General features: G+C 37.7%; 1 protein-coding gene and 1 long non-coding RNA gene across 2 annotated transcripts; both read left to right on the plus strand.

The window, feature by feature from the left end:
* Positions 1-5,784: 5,784 nt before the first annotated feature.
* LOC114393292 lies at positions 5,785-7,376 on the plus strand. The gene is made up of 2 exons (XR_003662525.1): positions 5,785-5,831; positions 6,731-7,376. It is a non-coding gene; the product is annotated as an uncharacterized LOC114393292 (long non-coding RNA).
* A 703-nt stretch (positions 7,377-8,079) lies between these two features.
* On the plus strand, positions 8,080-14,698 carry LOC114392378. The gene is made up of 5 exons (XM_028353496.1): positions 8,080-8,308; positions 8,476-10,912; positions 11,117-12,841; positions 13,522-13,771; positions 13,867-14,698. Exons 2-5 carry the CDS (start codon positions 8,558-8,560, stop codon positions 14,343-14,345), a joined length of 4,809 nt encoding a protein of 1,602 aa, XP_028209297.1. The 5' UTR covers positions 8,080-8,308; positions 8,476-8,557; the 3' UTR covers positions 14,346-14,698.
* Positions 14,699-15,349: the final 651 nt, after the last annotated feature.

The following is a 15,349-nucleotide window of genomic DNA, read 5'->3' on the forward strand; positions in this document are numbered from 1 at the left end:
TCGGTTCGTGCTTAAAGTGGTGTTTAGCATTGGTCGTGTGGTAGGTGGGTTTTGTGGTTTGATTTAGGGATGGCCTTTATGGATAACTGGGTGGTGGACAAGGAGAAGGGTTGTTATTGGCTGAGTAATGACATTGTTGGGTTGGTGGGAAACTTGGTCGTATAGGAATGGCAGTCATAGCATGGGTTTCTCCCTCATTCTCATCCTCTTCATTTGCCCCAGTTTTCACATTCATCAAAGCGGGATGATCATATTTGCCTCTTTCCATACCCACTTTGATCCTTTCGTCGGTCAAGACCAAATCCGCAAAGCTTGAAGGTGCGTACCCCACCATTTTTCATAGTAAAAGACTGGTAATGTGTCTACTATTATTGTGATAATCTCTTTCTTCGTCATTGGAGGTGCCACATGAGCTGCCAGGTCTCTCCACCTTTGGGCGTATTCTTTGAAAGATCTGTGCCCCCTCTTGCATATGCTCTGTAGTTGCATCCTATCCGGAGCCATATTAGAATTGTACCGATACTGCCTAACGAGGGCAACCATTAGGTCTTTCCAAGAATGGACTCGGGAAGGTTCCAAGTTAGTATACCAGGTGACAACTGCCCTAGTAAGACTTTCTTGGAAGAAATGTATCAGCAGTTCCTCATCTTTTGCGTATGCTCCCCCATCTTCCGACAATACATCCTTAGATGGTTCTTGGGGCAAGTAGTCCCCTTGTACTTGTCAAAGTCCGACACCTTGAACTTGGGAGGGGTGATGATATTGGGTACTAGGAACAACTCTTCTAGGTTAGCAAAGGCATACTCTTTTCCTCTTTCAATGGCCCTGAGCCTTTCCTCTAGATGATCCAACTTTCCCATTTCTGCCATAGCATGAGGGTTTTTAACCGCTGTGGAATGTGAGGGGTGTGGTTGTGGGTGATACTGAGGGCCCTCCAAAGTGTTTTGCAGGGGTATACCACCAACTGCTTGCCCTTCAGTGGCATATCCGAGGCAAGGCTCAAAGTCCGCTAGATTATGGTGAGGCATTTCATGTGTCTCCCCTATGGGTTGAGAGACATATGCATGATCAGATTGAGGTTGTTGGCTCTCAATGAGTATAGGAGTGGAGTTATTGACATTCTTATTAAGAGTGTGTACGCCACATTGCGTGGTGTATAGTTGGGAGGCAAGCCATATGGCGGGAAGGCGTGCTTGTTTTGAATTTGCACATAATAGGGGCCGCTCGTACTTCCCAAATCTTTGCCTACCATAGCTGAGGTTGGATGATTCATTTGGTTGAGGCCAGATGGGGGCATCGGGTTCACCTTAGCAACAGCGCTGGTAGCAGCAACTACAACCGTATTGGCTTCCATTATCTTCTTCATGCTCATCATGGCCTCCATCATTGTGGCCATTTGCTCTTTCATGGCCTCCATGTCAGCCTTCATCTGCTTTTGCACCTCCTCTACTTCACCCATTACTCTAGCTCTAGCACGGGTTTGATAAGGGCGCCGTAAAGCGTGTTCTTTTCTTTTTGATAACAATGATTAAGTTTGTGTTTTTTTCAAGGAAAGAATGCAATGAGCAATGCAACCAATGAAAAGCATGGATGTATGCGAATGACGCACAGTTGAAGTATTGCGAATTTTTACGCAAGACATGGGGTTGAATCAATTTAGATTTTCAACATGGTCCATGACATCTTTGTCAAGGTGAAATTGGAAGTAACAAGGACATCAACAATCCTAAATGTGTTTGGCAATAGATGAAGCAGCGATGTAACTTGATCCATCTTTTGCCTCAATTTTTGCAAGATGGTTACTTCCATGTTTCAACTTGACTTGATGAACCTTTTCGTAAAAGCATGAGCTTGGTTCAACCCCATAACCCAAGGAATGGAAATTTTGATTGCCAATACGCGGCAACATTTCATAGAGATTAAAGACTCGGGAATACGTATGCTATGCATGGAAAATGTAATTATGAAATTGAGATGTCCGAAGAAACATCTTTTCTTAGTTAACCATGCATTAGGTACCATGTTCAATCATTTTGTTTTTAAGTGAAATGGGTTTATGATCCCAACATGGTTGGCTCATGGTACCGAACATATGCAACGTGAATTTTCATGCTTCCTTTTTTGTTTTTGTTTTGCAGAGGAAAATGCAAGGATCATGCATGAGCAAACATGAAAACAAAAGGTATGCAGTTTGTAGAACAAAAAGTATGTTGAATGCATATGCATGATGATGCAATGACTCATGCAAAATGTGATGCTGGAATATGATAACTGACAAATGCAGGAACGATATGTTCATTATGATGCCATGAAGAGATGCTTATGTGATGCATGATATGAATGCATTTACGGACACGAGAGCCCCGAAAAATTATCTCTTCTTACTTGCACACTTGGGGGTGCAGTGCCCCATGTGTGTAGTTAAGAAGGTGATATGGATCTTCCGGCTTCCCATGACAAAAGATGAGACCAACATACAACGCGTGTGCGACGAAATGATGCAAAGGCGCAAAAGCATAACACGGGGATGTACACAGTATGTCAATATCCACAAATAATCATACAACAAAGGCATACATGACATTTAGGTTATATGCATGGCAGTGTTTAAAATGGCACGCAACATTTTTGCTTCGTGCCCCTATTTCAAGGACCTATAGGATAATATCTAGGGGTCTCTAATAACTACTCCCAACGATCCATATCTCACATGGCTGTTTTCTAGAGGTATCATCACTCAAGATAATAATATTGCGACGATATGGAATACCAGCGACAACACATTATAAAGAGAGAAAGCTCTAGACGAGGTTTCACTATTATCAAGCAAGTCGGAGACCTAGCATGACCATAGATTCACCTCCACTCCTTAGATTCCCATGGACCCGGGTATAGGGCCCCTTTTTTTACTCAAACCCGTGGGTGCTTAGAATGCAGTGTAAAAAATGTGGAAAAGACAACATTTATTATATTTACAAAGTTCAAAAAAATGCACACACAAAGTTTCACAATTCCACACTTTCCTAAAATAGGCCTAACTCACAAAAACAGTCCTCAGTGGAGTCACCAACTGTCGCAACCGACCCTTTTGCGAGTAAGCGAGGCGAGGCTCACTGGTGCGTCTTCCAAAGGAGGAAAATGCGCGGAGTCGCCACCAACGTTTATTTGTGGAAAACGTCGGAAAAACCGAAGGAAACCGGTCATGAAGAATATTCCAGATTCAGGAGTTGTATTTACGTTTGAGGAAGGTATTAGCACCTCTCACGTTTGTCCCAAAGGACAACAACCTTAATTTTAGAATTGTGTGAAATTGTGTACCTAAAATTTTATTTCTTTTTTATTTTTGAGGTCGACAAAAGCGGGGCTCTTGCTCCTACGTACCCTCCATCGAAGAGGAAATCAGACCTACGTAGTTCTTTCTAAAAGACGAATCAAGTGATTCTTTTTACTTGGAAGGTGGTCCTTTTAAGGCGTTGGACCTTAAAATGATCCATTTTTACTTGGTGAGAAAAACTGAGGTATCGAACATTAAAATCCTTTTTTAGTGATTTTTTGCGGACGAGCTTGACTTTGCAAGTTGATTTTAGCATTAGTTTCACTTTCGTTATTAGTTAATTCAATTAAGGAAAAAAAATCCCAAAGAGAAACGTCCGATTGATTTTTTTGGTTTATTTTACTAAAAGATATTTTTTGATTATTATATTATTATTTTACCTCTTTTTGATTTCCAACGTGGTTACGGCATGACCGAACAGTCGGATTTCATTTTAACAGAAATTAACAGATATTACAAATCAAATGATTGGTGGAAATTTATTTTATTTTTTGATTAGGCGAGAAAATGACTTAAGTAAATGACAAAAGCATGTCAAAAGGGGGTACGGAAAGTAAATGAAACGAAAATAAAAGTACGCGAAACAAATGGGGACCACCAAGGGTACATAGAATGAATTGAAAAGTTCAATTTCGGGAACTTACCGGTTGCAGACCGAAGAACGACGAAGAACGAACGACGCATAACGGTTGAAAATCTTCGCGAAATCACCCACGGAAACGTTACGGATGCGCCTCGGCTTGGATTTTCTTCACGGAAACAATTTTCCTCACTAATTTTAAGTGATTACGAAGTACTAGAAGGGCTTAACCCCTTTCTCCTTCACTCCTCCCCCTATTTATAGGAAAATAGGGGAGGAGCTTGCCACCCAGCTCGCCCAGGCGAGCCAGGTTGCTTCCTCCAGAAGGCGGTTGCTTCTGGAGGAACATCCTGGAAGGCCCAAATGGGCCTGGTTGCTATTTGCACCCTTTTTTACTAAATACACCCCCTTTGCTTTTTTGGTGATTCTTTTTTCGTAACTTTACGAAACTTTACGAATTTCGTAACGATACTTGTTTTCTTTCCGTAAGGTTACGGAACCTTACGGGTCATGTAATTACTCCTTTTTTAGCTTTTGAAATGTTACGGAAACTCACAGATTGCGTAACAATACTTCCTTTTGATTTAAGACATGTTATAGAATTTCACAGATTGCGTAACAATGTTTCCTTTTGATTTCCGGCATGTCTCGGAACTTCATGTATTGTGCAACAAAGGGTGCCAAGTACCTCGAAGCGGTCAAACAAAGGTTGCATGCCATCAAACAATGATCCCCGAACGAAATTAGAGTATGACATACCTCATTAGCTTTTTCTACATTGGATGCCATAGATTTTTCTTCCATAGGTACAATGTTAGTGAGATGGACGAGGATCTCATTAATAGTGGTGTTGCCCATAGCCTTAGCAGTTGTTGCAACAACTTTAGCATGTGCCTTAGCTTTTTCTTTTTCAGCCTTTTCAACAACCTTCTTTACAGCAAGATTTGCTACATTCTTCTCCCTCTTAGGTTGTTGCGCATCATGGAGTTGAATCACATGATCTCTGAAGTCCCTAACTGCAATTGGGTAAATCAAATGGATATCATTGAGTTTAGCCCAAAAGTATATCACATGGGTTTCATAGGGTAAATTAAATGGATCATATGGGCATTATTAACAAATATAGTACCTTTGACATATTATATTTTATGACAAGTTTATACATTTATTTATCTCTATTTGAAAATAAATTAAAATAGTAATTGCATTATTTTTTATTTTCACTAATTTTTAATACAAATAACAAAATATTGTACAGAGTAAGAAAAAAAACTATTAAAAAATTAGCTAAATTTATTAAAGAAAAGAGGAAAATTAACATACAATGTAATTAATTTTATTTATAAATAGAGACAAATATTTTATTGTAAAATTAACAAAATATTATACAAATTAAGAAATAACTATTAAAAAATTGGCTAAATTTATTAAAGAAAATAGGAAAATTAACATACAATGTAATTTCTACGTTTGAAAGTAAAAGCATTAAGTTAATGCTTATTTATTTGAATTTTTCATTTTTAACTAATAATATATTTCACTAATTAGACATTGTATAAAAATTTTCGTTTTCAATTTTTTTCATAATTAATTTTAAAAATTGGTAAAATTAATATCGATGAAAATGCTATTAATTATTAACAAATCATCAAAATTAATGTATTTACGGCACATATATTGATCATGTAAATAATTAAGAATAAACAAACATGATAAAAATATTAATTATGATTTTAACATAATTAATTTCGTTACATTCTAATTTGTAATTATTGATTTTCTTTTTTGAAATATAATATATTTTATTTTTATTTTATCAATATATTATTATCGTTTAACATCCAAATATAATTCTCTACTTTTCTCTCACCCACATTCTAACCCACATTGTTCCGATTAGCATCGAAGATTGAAGAGGTGAGTACAACTCTTTCCCTTTTGCATGTGCTCAAATCCCTAGCTTCCATCTTCCCGTGTGCTATTTTTTTTGGTTGTTGTCCTTTTTTCTCTTTTTATTTGCCATGCTCTTTTTTGGAGTCATACGGGTTATGCCACCACATATTGGTAGGGGGTTGCATGCTCTTTAGCGCGAAATTTAAAGGTGAGAGAGTAATATGGATTTTTTGGAGTGATAAGGGTCTAAACATTTATTTGAAGGTTGTGTGGTGAAGGGATTGGTTAAACGAGGATGTAAGGTAAAAAGAGGGTTGTGGGAACAAAGGGATAAATTTTGGATCCAATAGAATTGGAAGAACCAACGGAGGGTGAATACATATCAAGATCAAGTGAGGGTGAGATTGAGAGTGACTTTGATGATACAATCACCTCTTGGGTACTTCATGCATTAAAATTGATTGCATATTTGATGTTAATTGTATTATAGAATTTCATTGATTCTGGCTTGTAATAATTAGTTGTAGTGAATATGAGAGGAAAGATAAGTGACATGTTTTGGTGTAGAAACACCTTTGACTTTTCTTGTCAAAAGAAGGGATGTGTAATAGTTTCTTATTGTAGCCTTTGCTTGTCCAATGGTGAGAATATTGCGCACCTATTTTTAGAGTGCCCTTTTGCTCAGGATGTCTGGTGCTAACTATCCATCCTTCTAAGGATGAAGCTTGATCTTTCATCCTTTCAAGCTTTATTAAAATCTCTTAATAGGCAGTGTGGCAGCCAAATGCTTGATGTTTGTGTAGCTGCGGTTATATTTTGTTTGTGGGGTATTTGGCATTGTCGAAATCAAGTTAGATTTAGAAATGTCAACCTCAAACCTGTTTCAATGTTTTCAAAAATTGCAGCTAATGTTTGTTTGGCAGGCAATCTTTCCAAAGGGTGCATAAAGTCTAGATTGGATGATTTCTCTATTCTGTATAATGTTGGAATATAGAGGAAGTTTATTAAAGCGCCTAACATTATTGAAGCCTGTTGGTATCAGCCTCTTCCCAACTGGGTTAAGTGCAATGTTGATGGAGTTGCGAAAGCCCAGGGCATGCGGCTCTTGGTGGTATCTTCAGAGGCGCAAATGCCACTACAATGGGTAGTTTTTCCATTTACATTGGTATTCACAATGTTTTTTTGTTGGACAAGGATTTGGCTGGAGAGTTACTCTAGATTAGTGGTGGATGCCATACTAATCCAAGTGTCAATTCCTTGGAAGTTACAAAATAGGTGATCTAACTGTAGCTTGGGTAAATACCATGGATTTTACAATTTCTCATATATTTTTAGGGAAGGCAATAGGTGTGCTGATAGCTTTAGCTTAGCTAACCATCCAGTTCATTCCCATTCCTCTTGTTGGTGGGACACAATCCCGATTTGTGTTGGGATTTTTTTGTCCTAACAGAAATGGGCTTCCTCCTGATTACTGGTTGATTCACTGATAGCATGGGTTTTAGTTTGGTCCTCCATGTTCTTGTTCTTTCTTTTTGTTTTGTTATTAATATATCTTTTGTTTGGGAGGTCTAGGATTGAGTGTAATATAGTAGAGATGTTTTTTCTTTCTTTCTTGACAGTCCTCTTTTCTAACAAAAATGTTCAAAACAATTAATTACAAAATTATAATCAATAATTTTAAAGTTGATAGAAAATAAAATAAAAATGAACGAATTATATTAAATTAAATTTGAAATACAAATTTAACCTAAATTCTTAAAACAGCGAATCATATCAATACATGTATTTTCAAGCAATGAATAACACAATTAAAATCAAACTTTTATGGGTAAAAATTATCAAACACGTGGCTCTTTTGAGGCAGTGGGTGGTGATACAACTCAATATCCTCTACGAGTGATCTTAACAATTTCTCAATGGCGCCCAAAGTCTAAAAAAAGCTCCATGGCATTTCCGAAGTTTTATAGAAAACAATGGTCTAAACGCGAATCACACAGTGCAAGCTAGTTAATTTCGCTTTCTATTTTCCCGTTTTGACTAATTTTTTTTCTTCAAAAGCGTTGAAGCATAGCCTCTACGTCGTAATCACTTGCTAAAAAATTTTAATCAGTACTGGATGACTGTACACCGCGTCGCAGACGATCACAGCCAAGTGAACAAGCTTTGGATCGGATGGTCTATAAAGAGCCACGTGTCGAGCTGAAACAGTTTCGCATTTCTGATTTTTTTCCATTTAAAGTTCTGGGAATTTTCAATTTAAACCCTTTACCTCCTGAAGCGAGAAAGAAACCACTCTCGCGGTTAACAGAAGAAAAAAATTAATAATATGAAAAAAATATATATTAAAAATCGAAATTTTGGGGAATTTCAATTTCAATGTCAGAGATTCTATTAGGGTTTCTAATCGACAAGAGACTCTCAAACCCTAATCCGTCAATTCGCGCTCGTGATCTTCGATAATCTGTGGGACGAATCGATTTTTCGGTGGCATGTCGGTTGAGGTGAGTAAATTTTCGAATAATTGTATTTTTTCGGGGTTATAAATTTCAATAATTTTGCTTGGTGTTGTATGATACAATGACCGCAATGCATAGGGGTGTTGGGTGTTTTGGATTTAGGTGTTTGTTGGATGAGGGATTTTTTACTTTTTGTGGTTTCGGTGTTTCAGATCCGAGAAAATGTCCAATATGTTTGATGGCGTGTTAAAATTGGGGGAATTTTGGTGTGGGCGTTTGTTCTGTTGATTTTCCATGGAAGGCAGAGCAGAAAACTCCAATGACACTACAATTCCCAAGAAATCAAGATCTCTGGATCTTAAAAGTCTATATAAATCAAAATTGACAGAAAACACTGCAAAGAAGAACTTAAAGAGGATTGGCAATAGTAGTGGGGGTGGTGATGAGAAGAGGAAGAAAAAAAAGGCTAGAAAGGAAGTCTCTTTAAGTAGCTTAGAAAATGGTGATGGTAGCAGTGAGTTGAAGTTAGGGGTGAGTCAGAAATTGAGTAGTAGTAGTAGTACGCTTAATAGAGTTTCATTTAGTGTTGGTGATGATGATGTTCAGATTCCCAAGAGGAAGAGGAGTTTTGTGGGGAGGAAGAAATCAGAACTTGGTCTAGCATCAAAAGTGGTGGAGCAGTCTGGTCTGAAAATTGGCTACAACGATCAGGTGCCAAAGTTAGGTAGTGATGATTTGGGCAGTGGGGTTGAGTCTTTCAAGATTAAGCGTAAGAAAGAATTTGATGAATTTAAGGAAAATAGGAATAGTGATTCAAATTCAGTTCAGCATGCTAAGGAGAATGGGGATTGTGCATCTCATTCTGTTGTAAATAGTGGTGATTCTTCTTTATCAAAGTCACGAAGGCAGCATAGGAAGCGAAAGGCTTCAGCTATAGATAGTACTAAGGTTTCCAAGGAGGCTGAACCTTTGGTTTCAAGTAGTAAAATATCTGACGATTTGCAAGATGAAGAGGAAAATCTTGAGGAGAATGCAGCTAGGATGCTATCTTCAAGGTTTGATCCAAGCTGTACTGGATTTTCTATGAAAGGTTCAAATGGTTTGTCCTTTTTCCAATCTTCTAGTCAAAGTATTGTTAACCACAGTTTGAAGTCTCCGTTAGGTTCAGAATCAACATCAGCTGATACTGCTGGCAGAGTTTTGAGGCCTAGGAAACAATATAAAAACAAGAGTAACTCCAGGAAGAGGCGCCATTTTTATGAAATCCTTTTAGGTGATGTGGATGCATATTGGGTACTAAACCGGAGAATTAAAATCTTTTGGCCATTGGACCAGAGTTGGTATTATGGTCTCGTGGATAACTACGATGAAGGAAGCAAGCTTTACCATATCAAATATGATGATCGAGATGTAGAATGGGTTAATCTCCAAACTGAGAGATTCAAACTCTTGTTACTTCGTAGTGAAGTTCCTGGAAATGCAAAGGGTGAGAGAGCCTTAATGAAACGTAGCAGTTTTGATCACCAGAAAGGAAGCAAATCCAGAAAAGAAAGGCAAAGAACAGAAGAGAATGCAGGGGATGATCGTTGTGGTGAGAGTAGTATGGACTCAGAACCTATAATTTCGTGGTTGGCTCGATCTTCTCATCGGCTTAGATCTATCCAAGGCATTAAGAAACAGAAAACTTCTGTTACAGTTCCAAGTACAACGTCATCATTCTTATATGATGAACCTGTTACGGCAAAGGGGCATTTAGCTAAGAGTTCTGTGAGGGATGTTGAAAAGAATTTCTCTACTGGTTCTGTATCACAAGATAAATTCAGTGAAGATTTTAAGGATAAGTCTTCATTGCAAAGTGTCACTTGCGCTAAAGATGGAAAACAGCCTATTGTCTATTTCAGAAGGCGGTGGGTTCATAAGCCAGCTCCAATATCCCCTCATATCTCTGAAGAAAACCACGCTATTATAAGTGCATCTGGTTCTGTTGCCTTGGACCATATGTTTGGTGGGGTTGAGAATGTGAAAAATCCAATTGACAGCAGGGTTGAGGTCGGGGGCCCATTGTTCTTCACTTACAAGGCGGGAGTACCTAAAGTCTTTTGGGACATGAAGTCAGCATCATTCAAATTTGGCTTAAACTTTCCAATGCGTTTGGTTTTGAATGACTTTTTTCAATCAGAAAATTTGTGGTTGCTTTACACTGTTTTGCTGCTTCGGTTCGGTGCAGTTATGGCCAAGTGGCCTAGAGTTTGTTTGGAGATGCTTTTTGTTGATAATGTGGTTGGCTTGAGGTTTCTATTATTTGAAGGCTGCTTGAACACGGCTGCAGCTTTTGTCTTTTTTGTCCTTAGGGTGTTTCATCAACCTGATTGCCAAGGGAAGTATGTTGACTTGCAATTTCCATGTACATCTGTTGGATTCAAGTTTTCTAGTGTTCATGTTATTAAGAAGCCACTTGTGTTTGAGTTCTATAATTTCTCTGAAGTGAAGAATTCAAAGTGGATGCACTTGGATTCTAAGCTTAAAGAGCATTGCCTGCTCAGTAAGCAGCTCCATCTTTCTGAATGCACATATGATAACATCCAGGCACTTCAAAATGGATCAAGAAGGTTCTCCATAACTTCTATCAGTGGGTCTTCCTCAGTCAAGGTACTTGTTTCCTTTCTTCCTTTTTTCCTATTTTCCTATATGTCCTGATTGGTAACCCCAGGCTTAACCCCCTTTTAGGAATTTATTTGCCATGTTTAACACTTGTTACTGGAATTCAACATCATATATCAAAGCTTCCAAAAGACAACAGTCACTGCAAGTTAGCTTATCTTTGGTTTTGTTGTGAATCAAATCATGCAACAGGTCACGCAAAAGAGTAGGCCAGGGATTAACATCATGGGTGTTTCCGAAGTGTCCACTCAAGCTGTTCAGTGTTCTGATGCTGGCGAGAGGAAACTTCCTCCATTTGCTCTCTCTTTTGCTGCAGCACCTACATTTTTTCTTTGTTTGCATCTCAAGTTGCTGATGGAGCAGTCTGCAGCTCATATAAGATATTGTGATCAAACACCAATATTTGATCAGGAAGACCCTGGTTTGATGACAAATGGATGTACTAGCACCGATAATTGCTCAAACAGGAATTCTGAAGTTATTCTTAGGAAGGGTATGGAGACTTTGTCAATTGGTACTCCAGGTGATGGAGGGTCTTGTGCTGACTCAGATCATCCCTCTACTTGCAATGACCGAATTCTCATTCAAAATTACCAGAACATTGGTCTTAACGGTGCTAGTACTTCCATTTCTCATGATTCTGAGAAGCTTTGTAAAACTCACTTACCTGAATGGCAATCCCACCATTTGGAGCAAGAGTTAGGCTCTTTATCTTCAAGTTCTTTAAAACATCATGATAAGGCTAATGATGGTTCTCATTCTTTTATTGGTGATCTCAGTATTCAAATTCCTGCAGTTGATCAATTTGAGAAACCTGATGAAGATGGTGATTTATGTGATGCTGAACACTCTCCTGATATCTCTTGGAATATAAATGGATGTGGTATTCCAAGCTCCAATCCAACTGCACGCAGAAGTTCTTGGTATCGGAACCGGAATAATTCCTTGTCATTGGGATTTCAGTCTCATGTGTGGTCTGATGGCAAGGTTGATTCTCTTTGCAATGATTTGAGCAATGGACCTAAAAAACCACGTACACAAGTATCATACTCAGTGCCCTCTGCTGGGTATGAATTCAGTTCAAGGCAGAGAAACCATCATCAGAAAGGGCTTTCTCATAAACGAGTTAGAAAGGCCAAGGAGAAGAAGTCATCAGATGTTGATAGGGTCCCTGAAAAGAATATCAAATGCTTATCTTGTGGTGCAAATGTCTTGATTACTCTTGGTGATAAGGGTTGGAGAGAATCAGGGGCCCATGTTGTACTAGAGCTGTTTGACCACAATGAGTGGAGACTTTCTGTGAAACTTCTAGGAATTACTAGGTATTCATACAAAGCACATCAGTTTCTGCAGCTTGGATCAACAAATCGGTACACACATGCAATGATGTGGAAAGGAGGGAAGGATTGGATCTTGGAATTTCCTGATAGGAGTCAGTGGGCTCTTTTCAAGGAGATGCATGAGGAATGCTACAACCGTAACATCCGTTCTGCTTCAGTTAGAAACATACCTATTCCCGGTGTTCATTTTATCGAAGAAAATGATGCTAATGGATCTGAGGAAACTTTTGTTCGGAGCTGTATGTACTTCCAACAAGTTGAAACAGATGTTGAGATGGCTCTGGATCCATCTTGTGTTCTGTATGACTTGGATAGTGAGGATGAGCAGTGGATTTCAAATGCTCAAAATTCTTTAAAAGACAACAGTGAATTTTGTTGGATCTCAGAGGAGATGTTTGAGAAGACAATAGATGTGTTTGAAAAGGCTGCATATGCTAAGAAGCGTGATCATTTTACTCCTGATGAGATAGAGGAACTCATGGTTAATGTTGGGCCTTTGTGTGTTGTCAAAATCATTTATGACCATTGGCAGCAGAAGAGGCAGAAGAAGGGAATGGCTTTAATTCGGCACTTTCAGGTAATGCTCAAATTACCTTTCTTGTTTATCTTATAATTATTTTGATTATGGGAATATGTCTCTGCCTCCATTTAATGACTTTATATATAGCTTTGCTGATATAATTGGAGAGGAGGATTAATATGCAGTAATGCTGTAATGGATTGAACTTTTTTGCTTTGTTTACACTAAAAATATTAATCTATCTATCTTGGAGCCTTTTAAAATCTAAGTACAAGTTTTCTCGGCCATTGAACAGCAATGCATTTTATTTGTTGTTCTACTTAACAATTCAATGCTTTGAAATGTATTTATGGCTTCCATATTAAAACCCTGCAACATATTTGGATGTCTACCTACTGTTTGATGTTTATTCAATTCATAAATGTGGGGTCAGTCTTTGATTCTGACAGTACTATCTTAAGTACTTAACAGAATAATTATGTGGTATTAGTGCTACCACAAATAAAGCATGTTAAGAGAAAATGAATTTGTATAACGACTTTGGAGGGTTTATTTCAATTTCTACAGTAGAACAAGTGGGGATAATTATATTATTTAGTTATTGGCTGAAAGCATGATGACTTTATGCAATTTACCTCAGCTTTTCTCAGCATGGTTGTTTTCTTCTGTATCTAATGTATGCTTTGTTATTATTATTTTCCTGAAATTTTATCTCTGAATCTTTATATACTTTTCAGCCCCCTCTGTGGGAAAGATATCAGAAACAAGTGAGAGAGTGGGAACTAGCCATGACCAAGAACAATGCCCCTTCTAATGGATGCCTGGACAAGGTTACAACTTTGGAGAAGCCGGCCATGTTTGCTTTCTGTTTGAAACCTAGGGGTCTGGAATCACTGAACAAGGGATTGAAACATCGATCCCAAAAGAAGATTTCAGTCTCTGGGCATGCAAACAGTAATCTAGATCAGGATGGCTTCCACACTTTCAGTGAGTATTTGATTTACAAGTTGATTTCATTGGTTATTACATTTTAGAAACCAATTAAGAGCATTCTCCTTAACATCTAATTTTTGTAAACTCAGGAAGAAGACAAAATGCTTTACCTTTTGGCGATGAAAAGTTCCTATACCAAGGCCACAATTACGATTCTTTTGATGATTCATCATTGGCTCTGACCTCACCAAGGGTATTCTTACCTCGTGATGCTGGCAGCTTGAAATACTATCTTACTAGTAATGGAGCAGGATATAGAAATCATATCCCAAAATTTCACAAGTCCAGATATGATTCACCTGGTAGCAGGCATCACATTCTTGCTGGCCCTAAGAGGCAAGGGATTGAACAGTTGGATGCTTCAGTCCTTGAGGAGTTAAGACAGCGTGATGCCATGGCTGAGGCTCGTTTTAAGCGTCATGTGGCTATGCTGAAGAGAGATAGGGCTAAAAGATTGCTATATAAAGTAGATGTAGCCATTCACAAGGCCATGGCTGCTCTAATGACTGCAGAAGCAATGAAAGCTTCTGAGGACTCCCTTGTTGAAATGAAAGCTTATGAGGACTAATCTGGCTATTCAAATGACTTGGCTTACTTGGTCAAGAGTTTTGGCCTTTTTTTCATTATTCGGGGTGTTCGATAGAGAACTTGAATCATGAGAGTTTTGGGTTCAATGAGGGGAGGAGATTCTGTTGCTGCAGACTGCGACTCCCTCTCACTGTCTAGTGTCTACTGGAACTTTTTCCAGCTTTGGGATCTGCTCAGTTCAGAGCAACTGTAGCGCTGATCTGCATGGTGTATAGGTCTGAATTTTTTACTACCTATATTTGTACAGATTCCCTCTCCCCCCTTTCTCAGTTTCGAAGATTCAATATGAAAATAGAAATCGGCCAATAATACAACACCACTTTTAACTGGAAATAGTCCAATTTCTTTCATTGTTTTTAGGTAAAATAGTAGACTAGTGCATGATCCGGAATTGATCGTCCCGTTCAGCATTTAGTATTACTCCATGCGTTTGCACTCTTATCCTGTGCATGGAACAATGAAAGAAAACAAGAGAGGTGAAAGGACTTTAAAATTTAAATTGAACAAAAAATGGAAGGAGAAATTTATGTTGTATTTGAATAAGTTTTATAACAGTTTTTTAAAAAATAATTTTTTAAAAGTGGAAGGGCAGAATGAAATGTAAGACAAAAAAAAAATGCAAGGAAAATGAGTAGAGTAGAAAATTGAAAGTTTAAATTGAAATATGTTATGTTTTTAGGTCTTGAAAGTAAAAGGAAAAAGTGTAATTTTAGAAATCTTAAATTAATCAATGTCTTTGAATTGTTTGATAATTTTTAATTAGTTTTTAAATTCTTTTAAATTAAGTTTTTGAACTTCTAATTATTTTATAATTAGGTCCATGCCAAATCTAATTAAAAAATGAATACAAGTCTAAGGACTCAACTGAAAAAAAATTCAAAAATTTATTTAAAAGGGTAAACAGTCTCACTTTGGTCCTTGTACTTTGCATTTAGCAAAAATTTGGAATTTATACTTTGGAAATGATGAATTTAATCCATAAAA

This window comes from Glycine soja, chromosome 17, assembly GCF_004193775.1.
Source record: "Glycine soja cultivar W05 chromosome 17, ASM419377v2, whole genome shotgun sequence".
NCBI classification, from domain to species: Eukaryota; Viridiplantae; Streptophyta; class Magnoliopsida; order Fabales; family Fabaceae; genus Glycine; species Glycine soja.

Bases quoted from the DNA above. Each gene is read 5' to 3' on its own strand.
- LOC114392378 (XM_028353496.1), top strand. From the start codon at position 8,558: ATGGAAGGCAGAGCAGAAAACTCCAATGACACTACAATTCCCAAGAAA. The intron at 12,842-13,521 runs GTAATGCTCAAA...TATACTTTTCAG, and splicing joins CTTTAATTCGGCACTTTCAG to CCCCCTCTGTGGGAAAGATA. The intron at 13,772-13,866 runs GTGAGTATTTGA...TTGTAAACTCAG, and splicing joins GGATGGCTTCCACACTTTCA to GAAGAAGACAAAATGCTTTA.